The 14,360-nt window shown below is 33.3% G+C and overlaps 1 protein-coding gene and 1 pseudogene across 2 annotated transcripts; both read right to left on the reverse strand.

Annotated features, from left to right (window-relative positions):
- Positions 1 to 8,979: 8,979 nt before the first annotated feature.
- Positions 8,980 to 11,761, reverse strand: LOC145005322 (cellulose synthase-like protein E6). Its single transcript, XM_078964400.1, has 8 exons — positions 11,478 to 11,761; positions 11,086 to 11,389; positions 10,872 to 11,012; positions 10,651 to 10,782; positions 10,353 to 10,565; positions 10,053 to 10,277; positions 9,620 to 9,967; positions 8,980 to 9,525 (listed from the first exon to the last, which is right to left on the reverse strand). The coding sequence occupies exons 1-8, from the start codon at positions 11,744 to 11,746 to the stop codon at positions 8,980 to 8,982; spliced, it is 2,178 nt and encodes a 725-aa protein (XP_078820526.1). The 5' UTR covers positions 11,747 to 11,761.
- A 1,355-nt stretch (positions 11,762 to 13,116) lies between these two features.
- Positions 13,117 to 14,360, reverse strand: LOC145006662 (uncharacterized; annotated as a pseudogene). The gene is made up of 5 exons (XR_013662966.1): positions 14,313 to 14,360; positions 14,106 to 14,210; positions 13,860 to 13,980; positions 13,465 to 13,760; positions 13,117 to 13,381 (listed from the first exon to the last, which is right to left on the reverse strand). The product of XR_013662966.1 is annotated as an uncharacterized LOC145006662 (transcript).

The following is a 14,360-nucleotide window of genomic DNA, read 5'->3' on the forward strand; positions in this document are numbered from 1 at the left end:
ATATAGGTTAATTGACCAAAATACCCTTATGGTGAAATTTATGTTATTATATGGTACATGTTACCCTATTTTAATATCATAGACCCTCAGATCAAGATCATTGAATCTATTTCATCCGTTGGTCCAGATTTGTGCATATGGGCACACAATAGATGTCAAGAACATTTGAACCTAGCCCTATATATATATATATATATATATATATATATATATATATATATATATCCCCTATCCTAATAAATAAGTAGAATCTATCCACGTGTCAATCTCCCAGCAGCCCAAAATTGTGTTTTCCCGCTTCTTTTCATCATCTACATTTACGTCCAAATCATATTCATATACATTCACAATGAATCCGAAAAATCTGCATCAATAAATCAAAATAAGATGCACAAATCGTAATTTAAAATTTGAAATTCCTTGATATCCAATCCAATAAAATATGGAAGTTTGTTTATTATAATGGGAAGCTAATTATTATCCAGTCAATAAATCCCAAAAAATCTGCACAAAATAAAATCATACCGAAATATATACCACTATTCATTCTTTACGCTTCTATTTTCTTCACCATTTTGCTTTAGAGAACTCATTACAAACGGTATTCAATCCTTCCTCTCTGTACCGGTTATAATTTCTTCATTTTATGATCGTTTGCTGCATATTCATCCTCCAGGACAAGAACAACTACAAAAGGTTAGCAATCTGAATTCATGCATTTATAAAAATTCGATAGCTGCATATATTTTTCATAGTTTTGATGTTTATGTACTTAATTCTTCCACTTTAACAACTGTACATGTATTTTTTTTGGTCAGATAACATTATAGTTGAAGAAATGCCAATATTTTTTTACTTATTACTTTACAAAAATGTCAATATTTTTTTACAAAAAAATTTATACGGATCAATATTTTATTATTTCATTAATGGATTATAAAAAAAATAAAAAAAAACAAAAAAAATAAAAACATTTGCCACTACTAATTCATGATATCTAACTTGGCATTACTATTTGTCATGTTATCTAATTGGAAGTTGCAGGGGCAAAATCACAATATACTTTATGGTAAGGGATACTGCATTGAGTTCTTCATATATCGAGGTTATACTTATCAATTTTTTTTTTTTTGTGTTTGCAATCTGTTTTTCTGTTCTTCATAACAACAATATACTTTACGTGTTATCAGTAAGTATTTGACTGCTTCCCCTTCATTACTATTCAAATATTTGAAAAGGAATCCTATCCTAATTTGAAAATGGTATTCTATTTGTCAACCAATGCAAATACGTTTTAAATCTTTCAGGATTTTAATGAATCCAAAAAAATCAGGAGTATATTACTCTTACCTTCTTTAAATTTGCATCTCCATTTAAATTCCTATTGCTATCACACATTTTACCCTTCATTCTAATTGACAAAATATTTTTTCTTCCACGACTTCTGCAAGAAAGAGATCATATAAATTGAGGTTAGTCCTTCTTCAATCACCACTAATAATCATATGTTTGTAAACCTAATTTAATAGCAATATACTTTTACTACGTACTTTCCTGCGATTGTTTGCCTAATATTATTGTCCAGACTAAGAACATAGAGGATTAACACACACAAATACACACACCTGGTATTGAAAACACATACGTACACACACAAATGCAAATCAAGATGGACTCTTACTCTATTGGAAGCAAACACACAATAATCAAGAAGTCTTATTGTTGTTATTTGACTCTCCATTTTTTTCACCTGGCATTCGTTTTCTTGACATTATCCACCACTGGAAGCACAAAGAAATACAAGGAAAAAAGGCATCGGGTTAGTACTTTGATGTATGTGTATCTGATTGCTTTTTATCTGTATGTGTATCTTGCATATGTATCAAATTTTGTATTTCAGTTAGCTTTTGAAATATAATATAAATTACTCATAAATCATAATTTGTTGTGTTGTTGCTGTTTGTGCGGTTAAATCACTTTATTTTACTTGCTGCCACATTTTTTCCACCTTTTTCTTGAGATACATGAAAGACACCCTATTTAAAATTACATTGCTATTTCAGTTAGCTGTATGTGTATCTTTGTGTGTATTTCAGACAGTTCACTTTTGAAAGTCAATCACCTGCTTCTCATTAGAAGGAAAAGTCTACTGTTTCGATTTCAATTGTATATATGATATAACATCCTACTTTCATAGATAAACAATAAAAAAATTAATGGTTTAGTATAACATCTTATTTCATTTTATAAGTAATTTATTTTAAAAAGAATTAAAGTAATTTAGTAATTATTATTGAAGTCATTATAAGCGTATAATGAGTAAAGTAAATCGCTATTTACAGTAATTATTATTGAAGTCACTATAAAGGGTAAATAATGTAAGCACATTGCTATTATAGGTAAAAGATAAAGTACAATGCCTATATTAATAAAGAGAGTAAAGTAAATCGCTATTTACAATAATTACACCCTCTAATATTTAATATAACTCACCAACGTACACTCAAATTGCCTCAACCCTAGCCACTTCACGAGCAAGTACGCACAACTCCTTCCCCAAAAAAGTTTGAATTTTCCCTTTTCTCTCCTCTCTCCATCTGAACACCATTCCAAGTAACATTAACAACAAAACAATATAAAAACAACAAAATCTTATTACATTATTTTCTACAAATTAGAAAAATGGGGAAGCTTTTTGCTATTTTGATAGTTTTTTTAATTTGAATGCACAATATAACAACAGGCTTTGTTTGTTATGTTTAATATAACATTCTACTTTCTTTATACTTTCAACTCACAATCTTTTAAATTACATTAAAAAAAACACCAAATTTTTACTTTTTTATCAAGATCATTCCACTTATTAATAATAGTAAATAAGAACCATCCAACAAAAAAGATGAAATAATTAAATTCATAAACGGTTCACAAGAAATTGTTTAAAACATAAATCTGTAAGTTCCAATATAAATTCATAAGCACAAAAGCTGGTGATCACAAACTAATTAATCTTCTATCATAAATTTCAAAAATAATTAAGCATCTAGCATAAATTTCAAAAAGTGATTAACCATCGTTACCTTCTCTACTCTTTCTATATCCCATGTCCCTCCACCTATAAAATCTAATCATAATTTGAGGAAACATAAGCATTATAAATGATTTCTTGAAATTTAAAAATAATTATTATAAAAGGATCTATTTATATAATATATATGTTAATAAAATAAAAAAATCACGTATTAATCAAAAAGATTCATGCCTTGCTCCATCCTGTTATGCCTAAAACTCATACCAAGCAGTAACCTTGAAATCCAAAAATGAAAATAAATTAGCAATTTTCTAAAGATATAGAGAGAAATTTGGATATAATGATGCACTACAATCATATGTTTATTACTAACAAATTACCGTTGGAAACTCTTCAACCCCAATCGATTTCCATATTCACCAAAAATAAAAACCTAATTTGTTTTACCTGTTATAATTGCAGCTTCATAATCGGTTCAATATATCCCAAAAATCACTCCAACTTAATCGGTAATTGCAACACATCCTTTTTAATTGGTAATCACAACACAACGTACCTCTTGTGCACCAATTTTCTTTTGAACCAAAGAGCGATGAGTTAGATCTTTATAAAGGTATTTACTTTATCTATATTAAAAATGAGTTGGATCTTTGTGTAAATCTTTAATCCAATTTCATGTCTAACCTTTAAATTTAGTCCCTATACTTGTAAAGAATACCAACATGAGTCATGTTTACTTTTTTTTTTTACACGTATTTAGTTACCATTTCATTTTTAAATAATTTTCAATATATATATATATATATATATATATATATATATATATATATATATATATATATATATATATATATATATATATATATATTTCAATCATTAGTACCTTTACAATTTTTATTTAACACAATAAATTACTCTATAAAATTTATATGTTTCATCATTGGCGTTTATTTTTTAAAATAACAATTAAAACTTTACACAATTATTTATTCATAGTTAATAATAACTAGATAGATAGTTATTGGTGCCGTGTTGCTCTAATTTATTTCTTTTATATATATTTTTTTTATAAATGTCATATTTACTCATAGTATAGTAAAACATATTTACCTATAATTTAACAAAACTTAGATAAGTATCCACAACAATGTATATATTAAATTTAACTAATCAATATATACTTATAAACAAAACTTCTATATTTGTAATTTAATAATTTTTTATTTTTTATTATCATTTTAAATTATCAATAATGTTTTTCTTTTTTACCCGTGGTTTCCACAGGTTTTAACCTAGTATATATATATATATATATATATATATATATATATATATATATATATATATATATATATATATATATATATATATATATATATATATAGGGTAAAGTGAATATACCTAACAACCTTATATAAGCTTAGGTACCTAACCACATAATACTATGTGATTTTGTATCGTATTTGCATTGTAATCACCCAAAGTTCTTAAAATTCAACCTCATAACTTGATTGTTTCCAAAATCTTTGGACTTTCACCATTATCTTCCTTCAAATGACGTCTTTCTATCGGAGACCCCCTGGTGGGCTTCATATACTGCTGTTACAAATCAAATGGTGTAGGAGGAATATAATGGTGAATGTCTGAAAATCTTGGAATTAAATCAAATTAAGGGTTGAAGTTTAAGAACCTTAGACGATTGCAATGGAAATATAATGCAAAACAATGTAGTATAATGTGGTTAGGTACCTAAGCTTATATAAGGTTGTTAGGTATATTCACTTTACCCACATATATATATATATATATATATATATATATATATATATATATATATATATATGTGTGTGTGTGTGTGTGTGTGTGGCTTTTTTGTCTGACTACTCCTGATAATTTTAGAATATTTAAATCCAATTTACTTTAAACTTTTTTGTAATGATGATTTTTTCTTTGGTTTTGCTTTTTCAGTTTTTATTTATTTATTTATATAGTTTAAGATTTGAAAGAAAATTAAGAAAGAAAATACCTCTCTCTCTCCCCCTCTCTCTCTCTCTCTCTTAACAAAAAAAAACAGTTGACCCGGTCATTTCTCACCATCTTTTTTCCTCTGACGGAGAAAGGAGGCTGCCGACCACCACCCTTGCAGCCCCTCCCCGCCTCCCTCCGGTCGTGTAGCACCACCAAACACCCATCCTTTCACCCACTGTTTTGTTGTTCTCAGCTCCGAAAAATTAACCATCCCAGCTCCGACAAATCAACTTAGCCACCAAGAAATGAAAACCCAAGCCGCCAATAAACCCTAACTTCAGAGTTTGCAACGGCTCAACTATCGTCTTCGTCGAGTTGCTAGGGTTTGCAGCTGCAGGGAAGGGCTTCAAAGGCGAATATTGGAAAGGCATCAAAACCCCTAAGGGTTTTCAACGTCACCGTGTTCGTCGTAATAAGTGTAGATCAACATCATCCTACCAGATCTGCAACATTGTCGGGTCCGTGGCTGTTTGAAGGTGAAGATCCGTTGAACACCCTATCTTACCAGATCTCCACCTCGAGCGTAGGAAGCCACCGTCGACAACTACTACGTCGCTGCTGCCTTGCTCTCACTTTCACCAGTTTAGGGTTTGCAAACCCTAGCTCCGTCCGACCCCTTTCATTAAAAACCCTAGCTTCGTTTGGAGAAGCTCCAACGATCGTATCGTCTCCTGTCATCGCTGGAGATATCTGTTTGTCGTAGTTCGTCCGTTGTATCTTCGTCGCTACCCTTCTTTTGTTTTCAGATCAACAAACATTTTTGATACATTTTGACTGGTAGTGGTGGTTGTAGCCTTCTCAGTCTAAATCTGTAGCTCGATCCGAATTTCATATGATGCTATGACGTTACTGGAGGTGTTCACAGGTGTTGTTGTCGACGTTGATCGATGGTGGTGGTGGAGTTGATCGGTGGTCATGGGTGTGGCGGCGATGACCGGTGGTTTTGGAGGATTTTAGCAAAAAGAGGTGAGGAATATAAGTAGGAAAGAGAGAGAGAGAGAGAGAGAGAGAGAGAGAGAGAGAGATGTATTTTTTTTGTTTTTCTTTTAAATATTAAGGGTAAATTACACGGATGGTCCCTATGGTTTAGGGTAATCTGCGTGTTTAGTCCCTAAAAACTTTTTTTAACTCGGATCATCCCTAAAATTTTAATTTTTTGCATATTTGGTCCCTGTTAACTTAAAAAGACAATTTTACCCTTATAATTTTATTTTTAGAATTATTTTTTATTAACTGTTTTTAAAAAAAAAACTATTTAATAAAAAGTTCATGTGGGTCCACCACCAAAACCCACTCCGTTTACGTCTCTCTTGGATGTTCGATCCAGTCCCTCACCCTTCTTCTTGGCTGCCTCATTCCTACCTCCTCCTTCCTCACTGTGACTTGCTTCTCATCGTTTATCCCTCCTTCATCTTCAACATCGAGTTGCATCTCCTTCCTCCCTTTTTACTGCCTCTCTCTTTCTTGCTCAAATATGATAGACGAAGCATCGCCGACAGGTTCAACAATTATCGGACCATCAGACGCCCTTAAACCCCTGGACCGGCGACCATTCCTAAATTCACCATCGTGAAATCAAAACCCTCGATCGTGGTTTCCAGTGACAATGTTGCAGAAAAGATCTCTCCGCTTATTACCGTCAGCAAGTGAAAGACCACCCACTAAAGTCCCTGCTTCAGTCCTCGTCCACCATCACTGGATCCTAGAACCCTTCACCGTCATCATCAATCTGGAGAAAGAAAAAAGAAAATGAGAGAAGAAAGTAACCAGGGGCGTCTAGGGTTCGGTGGTTGGAGTGTTGCTGCATCGTGAGAAAGAAAAGAGAACGAGATCTGAAACCCAGATGGCCCGGTAATGGTAGATTCCGTCGATTGGGTTAATCTGGTTCTAGCTTCTCTCCACTTCCCTCGTTTTCTCCTCTCTCATCTATTAACGAAACTAAATGACGAAAATGTTTTTCTGGGATTTTTTGGATTTGATGGCATAAGGTTTGAAGTCTAGAGCATTGAATTCACCGATTGGATTGTAATTGATGTTTCATCAGATTCTGTGTGATGTTTTGTGATTTCTATTACATCAGATTTTCTTGTTTTGAATTCAGTTTCATCAGATATAGGTTTTGGTTGTGATTTTTTTTCTTCACAAAATTGATTAGTAGTTATGAGCTTGGTTATGGATCTTACAAGAAACACCTAAGGAGATGAGCAAGCAGGAAGGTGGCTTTTGGTCGGAAAAGGATGAAATGGAGTTATGGGTGGTTTACCGGAGAAAACGAGGTTGTGGGTTGTTTACCGGAGAAGAAGAGGGTGGGGGTGGGGTGGGTAAAGTAGTAATGGGCTGGTGGGATCCATCAAATGTTAATATTTAATTAATATCCTTTTCACATTTAATTAATATTCATTGATAATTTAAAAAAATAAAAAAGAAATCAGCAAGGGTATATCAGTCTTTTTAGAACTAATAAGGACCAAGCGTGCAACAAATATATAAATCAAGGACGGTCCGAGTTAGAAAAAGTTCTTAGGGACCAAACATGCAGATTACCCTAAATCATAGGGACCATCCGTGTAATTTACCCAAATATTAAACTATATAAATAAATAAATAAAACTGAAAAAGCTAAACCAAGTGCAAAATCATCATTAGAAAAAAGTTTAAAGTAAATTGGACCAAAGTGGCAAGAAAATGAAAACCTTTGGACCATGAGTGCTAGTCCAAATCTGTTTGGTCCAAAGTGGCAATTTCGACCTACCCACAGAGACCATTCTTGCAATTTTGTCTATTTATTGTGATTATAAAATAATCGATAATACAGATTATACAATGTGTATCATAAATCATAAAGTATTAATGCAGATGAAAAATAAACAACACAATATTTAACGTGGCTTACGCGAATCAGAGTAATTGTTACATAAGAGAGAGAGAGAGAGAGAGAGAGAGAGAGAGATTTTAATGATAATGCCAAACTGCAATTCTGCTAACTCACTTGAAAGTTGTTGAAAGAGCAACACTTTTCTATAACATGGACAACCAAGTGAATACGAATACCCGTGATGTGATCACATTACTTATTGTGTTTTTTCCCGAATCCATAGAACTCCCCTTGACCCCGTCCGCTCTTTCGGGACTGGGACACAGGTTTGGTCTTACTAGCGGCTACATGGGTGAGTTAAGTTGCACGAAAATGGATACGGCAACGGGAAACGGATACAGGAAACGGCAAAACTCAAAAATTTAAGATACAGATATGACACAGATACGGCAATACAAAAATATGAAAAAACATATATATATTAAAAAAATTCCAAAATATGTAAAGTTTAATGTACTTGATCCTTGTGTTTCTTGTTCTTGAGAACTAGATCTAGAAGCCATAATCGATTTCTGATTTCTTAATCACCAAGGTGATCGTCGACAGCAAGCCGCAAGCAGCCAAGCAGTAAAGGTAAACGTCTAAAGGATAGTAAATTAAAATTAACCAACGAATTAGGGAGGCACCGATCGGTAATATTGATAGTTGTAGGGTAATTTCGATAGCCCAATTATCCATTAGCTTATTTGGACTGGAAAGCCCATGCAAAAAAAAAAAAAAAAAAAAAAAAAAAAAAATCGGAAACTTCTTGGAAACTTACGTGATACGTTTCGATTTTTGCCGATACGTCCAGGAAACGTTTCCAGGCCGTTTCCTATGCGTTTCCGTTTCCTCCAAGTATCGGATACGGGTACGGCACCCTGGATGGCGTTTCCATGCATCATAGTGGGTGAGAAGAGAAGGGTGAATCACACTCCACAACTCAAAAAAAAAAAAAAAAAAAAAAACCTTTTGGCTATTAGTTATCATTTTTTTTATTCATAAATGCTTTAATAAATAACTTGAAATATGAGCCCTAGTCGACATATTTTTTACATGTTGCGATCTAAATAATGGCTAATGTACAAAATAATATAGCAAAAATAGTTGACAGGTAGGTAACAGAAGAGGGCATGCTACCATTATCCTTACGAAAAAACATCCCGTCATATAATGGAATGTTAATGAGGATTATCAAACCACACAAAACCATCTGTACCCCTAACTCACTAAAACCACTAATATCTGAATCCATAACCACCCACTTTACTCCATTAACAAAGCTGAGAACATTAACGAGAGCAAGTGTTGATAAAATGTTGAACATTGGTGACGTGGCACCAAATTCCATGATCTCTTTGTTGTATCTCTGTAACGCATCTTCTTCAGAAACCTTTGATGTGATGACAAAACCAGAAGTGGTGAAACCCATTGACTTGAAGATAACATCACAGAATCCAAAAAGGTAAGAAGTTAATCCTCTGTACAACCACATTCTTTGGTCATTCCACCAACCTCTTACTGTCCCCCCTAACCAGTAAAACTCCCCTAAACTGTACACGTATTTTCCAGCAAATACATACGCAAAAGGTAGAAACCAGTAGCTTGATAACTGTAGGTATAAATAGTTAAACACAATCAAACATATGAATGCTATTTATAGTAAAACAAAATGTATTGATTTTGAAATGCTTGAAAAGTCAAACCTTTGGGAACAGAGAGATGCGTGCAAGGAGACAATAAGAAGGCACCAAAACATAATATAGCGTAGCCCAGCAATTTACAGGCCATAAAAGGTAACAGCAATAAGAAATTTGAAGTTTCAGTGGAATTTTGTTGTGCCCGAATACAAGGGGGCAGTATTTGGATAAGAATATTTGGAATTCGCCTTCTGCCCATCTTTTTGTCTGAATTAGTGTCTGTAACAATGTAGTTGGAGCAAGTCCTAGGAACGCTCTTCTTTTTGGATTTAAGTGGACAGATCTCCAACCTCTACATTTTATTGAAAGTCCAGTAATGATGTCTTCAACTGGACACCCATACTTTAATCCCATCTGTAAGTATACAGTTAGATATATACTGCAATGTGTGTGTGTGTGTGTGTGAGAGAGAGAGAGAGAGAGAGAGAGAGAGAGAGACCTCTTTTCCCCATTGAGTGTTGTGTTCATAACTACAGCTTGCAAGAATTTTGCATTCATTTTCTAGCACATCAGTACTTTCTATAATTTCTTTATGATTTTGTTTCTCCCAATTGATTTTTGTGTCTAGGGAATAGATTCTGCCACAGAGAGTATCTCTTCTGTGAAAGCAACCACTTCCGATGTATAGGCATCCCCCGTAAGAATCCAAACCTCCAATATCCACCTTTATCATAAGGGTAGAATGGTCATTTACTTACATTCAGATAGTTCATTGGTCCAAAAAGAAAAACATTCTTACATTATTTATGACCATCAGAGAATTGCTGTAAAGATCGTTTCTTGTAAGATTATCAAAGTTTTGTGGAAACTGTACGAATGCAATATTATTTTGGCTCCTTTCATCCATGAAAAAACACATGGCATCTCGTATAGATTCTGAGTTGTTTGAGTACATATCGCAATCCACATTTAGAATAATTGGGTTGTTGCTTATCTTTGATGACACCCGTATCTGTTGGTTAATTCACAATTTACTAAATCACTAATTATTCATTTTGTTATACATGAATTGACATGATATGTTGAATATAGATTACCAGAGCATTCATGGCTCCTGCTTTGAAGTTATGATGCCATTCACGTCTCTTCTCACGTGCCACGTATACCAAACCCGGCAAACTTTTCCCTTCTGTATCTCTTGCTTCAGGATCTCTTTGATCAATTAGTATCTATATATAAAAGTTTATACTTATTATGATTGTAAATAGTATATAAGTTATGTTTTAAAAACATTTAGTATGTGAAAGATGTAAAGTACTTGGATAACAGCCTGATGATCATTTTTGCTTGAATCAACATCCCATTCTTGATACCCTTTATCCTCTTTTCTTGTCTCTTCTGTCACTTTCCCTAACCTTGTGGTGTTATCAATTCGTTTACTCATTTCTTCATATTTATTCTGTTTAATTAAATAAAATATATAAGAATTTATGTTCTTAGTGTATTACTTATGTTGGGACTTGGGAGCCTACCTTGATGAATGACCATTCGTTGTTTATAGGAGATGCATGAGCAAAGTAAGCCGAGGGTGAACGTGGCTCAATCTTGTACCTTTTGCAAAAGGGTAGCCAGTATTTACAGAAACGAGAAGCTTCTAGAAGTGCAAAGAACGTTAATTCTGATCCACCATCATCGGAGACATAAATGTTGAGCTTTTCCGGTGGGTAATCGTATGCCATCATGGATAACACCGTGTTTATCACCATTAATGGCGGCTCTATTACTGGGTCCGCTGTACAGACAAATATGTCAACACCAGGAAGCATGTTTTCATACCTGCAAACATAAGTACACCAGATTCATATCACATACAGCCACATATTTGAAGAGAAGATTATGGATAATTATTGAGAAATTAAAAGACTTGAGAGAGAGTTGGTCTTTGGAGGTTTGGTGTGTGACTGGATTCCATCGAACCAATTGGGTTATGAGCCAGTAGAAGGTGAACCATAGCTCAGCCATGAACAACCCAATCCATAAGTATCTTCCGGTTTTGCCCTTTTCGGGTGTGTGGGTTGCTCTATAAACGCATATCAAACATATACCCATCGCCATTGATGCTGTATAAAGCTTGAACAGAGTTCGTCCCTTAGCTTGCTTGGTTTCAAATAAAGGAATGTGTTCGTCTCCCATCTTTTGCTGTGTGTGTGTGTGTCTTGATGTTTTATTAGTGGTTGCATGCAAGGTTCTTTCTTATATATGGATTATGGAAGGGATGTAATTGATTACATAAGTTAGTATTTGGTAACATCCACAAAATAGTAAAGACGATTAAATAAATGGAAACGGAATATAAGTATCTTTGTAACTGATCCAAATAGAGACATTTGTCATTGATTAAGGTTGAATTCTAGTCTTTTGAGTTTTGACATACTGCTATTCTTGCGGAGGGAATATTATTTAAATATAAACTATATTAATTATAAATAATATTCTTTTTTTTTAATTAATGCATTTTATATTTTTCCATATTCTCTATAATCATATATTTCATATTTAATTATAATAATATTTCTGATAATTAATATTTGTTGGCACAGTCAGAAAATCTCATTAAGTTATTATACACAATTGATCCAAATGTAAATGAATGTAGCGTTGCTTAGTGTACCAATTGAACAACGTTGCAACGGTTATTGTCTATGGTAGGAACCGAAGAACTCTTTTATTATCGGTAGGGTTATCCATTCAGATCACCAAATTCCATGTCACATAATAACATTGTTGTATCCGTGAAAAGCATTGCAACCCCAACATATACAGTTGTTTCTACAACTATTAATAAAATATGTTAATCTGGGATGAAATGTTGATATAATGTTTATAAGTTCATAAAATCTAATGTTTTTATCTTTGTTATGATAATATAATGTGGTATACGATTTTCCAACTCAGCAACAGTAACCAACGGCAATCACAACACAAAGCATTCAAGTTTGTGCAAATGAGATTGTTTTAATACACCCAAATATGTAGCATGATCAAGGTTAGTCACTTGTTGATTATTCATGTCATTTGTATATTTTATGATATTATTGATGACATGTATATATGTATTAAATTAACTAGGAAAGCATGTCTAATACACCCAAACGTTGTGAGATTCAAAGAATACGGGTCAATAGGTCAACCTTAGCTCACGACGTGAGGGGCATTACTCATGTCGTGACTTCATTCAAAAGATAAAGAAACCTCGAAATCATGCATCTTAAACTGAATGTTACACTTTGTAACTGTTATAACTTTGATACATGTTAGCGTTTGAGCACTTTAACAAACAATTTCACATAGAATATTAATGCATGTAAAAAACAAACATAATATATAACTGTCATTCACACAAATACTTATGTAATGCATATATGCTCATTTCATATATACCCATTTTTCTGAAATTTTTTTAGACAAAAGTTTGTATATATACACATTTTAGAGGTATATATATATATATATATATATATATATATATATATAGAGAGAGAGAGAGAGAGATAGAAAAAATCTACAGCAAAAAAGGTTCACCGCTCTCACGAATATAAATGTTCTCAACAGATCCTAACCATATATATATGAAAAAATTTCACAATTGGTCCCTATGGTTTACAGAATATCGCATTTTGAGGACTTCCTAGCAAAAAGTCACACCATTGGTCCTTATGGTTTCAGTTCATTGCGAGATTTGTCCTTGACCCTAACGCCATCACTTTTGTACCATTAGTACATGGGTATTTTTGTCTTTTCATTTATCAAAACTAGCACCACAAAATCCTGTCATGTACCGAATAAACAAACATGTAAGAATTCAAGAATTCTAAATTCTCCATTAAAATTTGAAAATTTAATGAAGCTACCTTATTGTTCCTGAATTCATATGCTCTTGATTTTATGGATTCATATTCACGGTTTGTCTTTAAACATAACTTGGCATGCGAAGCAAAGTTATTGGTAAATTTGAGACTTCACGACCACAAACATCACAGTTTTTGTTCCCTATAAGACTAAACCATTTAACTGCACATTCTTCATGAACAAGTCTAAGCACACCTTTTGCAACTGCATTCCATCTTCAACTGATTACCTTCATCGCATGAATCAAAGCAGATTCTGCAAATCGCTTCTTCCTCGTCAATCTCCTCATCGTTTTCCACTTCAATACAACCAATTTGATCTTAATTTGAAACAAAATTGTTTCAACAAAATTGGAATATGAAAATCAAATCGCAAGTGTATATAATAAAAAACATACCATTAGCACTCTCGACTTGATCATTATCCTTATGTGCTGCAAAAGAAATTGATCTTACGATAACAATGTTTCGCCTAGGTACAGAAAACGACCTTGAAACTAAAGTTTGAATCGCCCCAATCTGCACACAATTTTATCTATGTATGACTATAAATCCTAAAGCCTAAAGTTACAAACTAGCCCAAAACCTAAAGGGCTTCATTTCAATTTTGAATCTATATTTGTTAGGAATATGATCGATCTTACCTGTGATTTCTGTTGTTCGCTATATGTTCTTGCGGAAACGGGAGTGGTGGCTGAATGGGAAGGGTTTGATGATGTGTGTTTCACTGGAAGAGATGTACATCGTTTCTAGTGTAAATTGGAGATGGTGTTGGAGACAAGAGGGCTTTCAGGTAGTGGTGAGTTTGTATAGGAAGGAAGAAGAGATCTACTTTCACCATTATGAGGAACGTGATCCCCACTGAACCCGTCCCACCCGTTTCTTTCCGCCCCACACAT

Source organism: Lactuca saligna, chromosome 7 (genome assembly GCF_052625555.1).
Source record: "Lactuca saligna cultivar CGN05327 chromosome 7, ASM5262555v1, whole genome shotgun sequence".
NCBI lineage: Eukaryota > Viridiplantae > Streptophyta > Magnoliopsida > Asterales > Asteraceae > Lactuca > Lactuca saligna.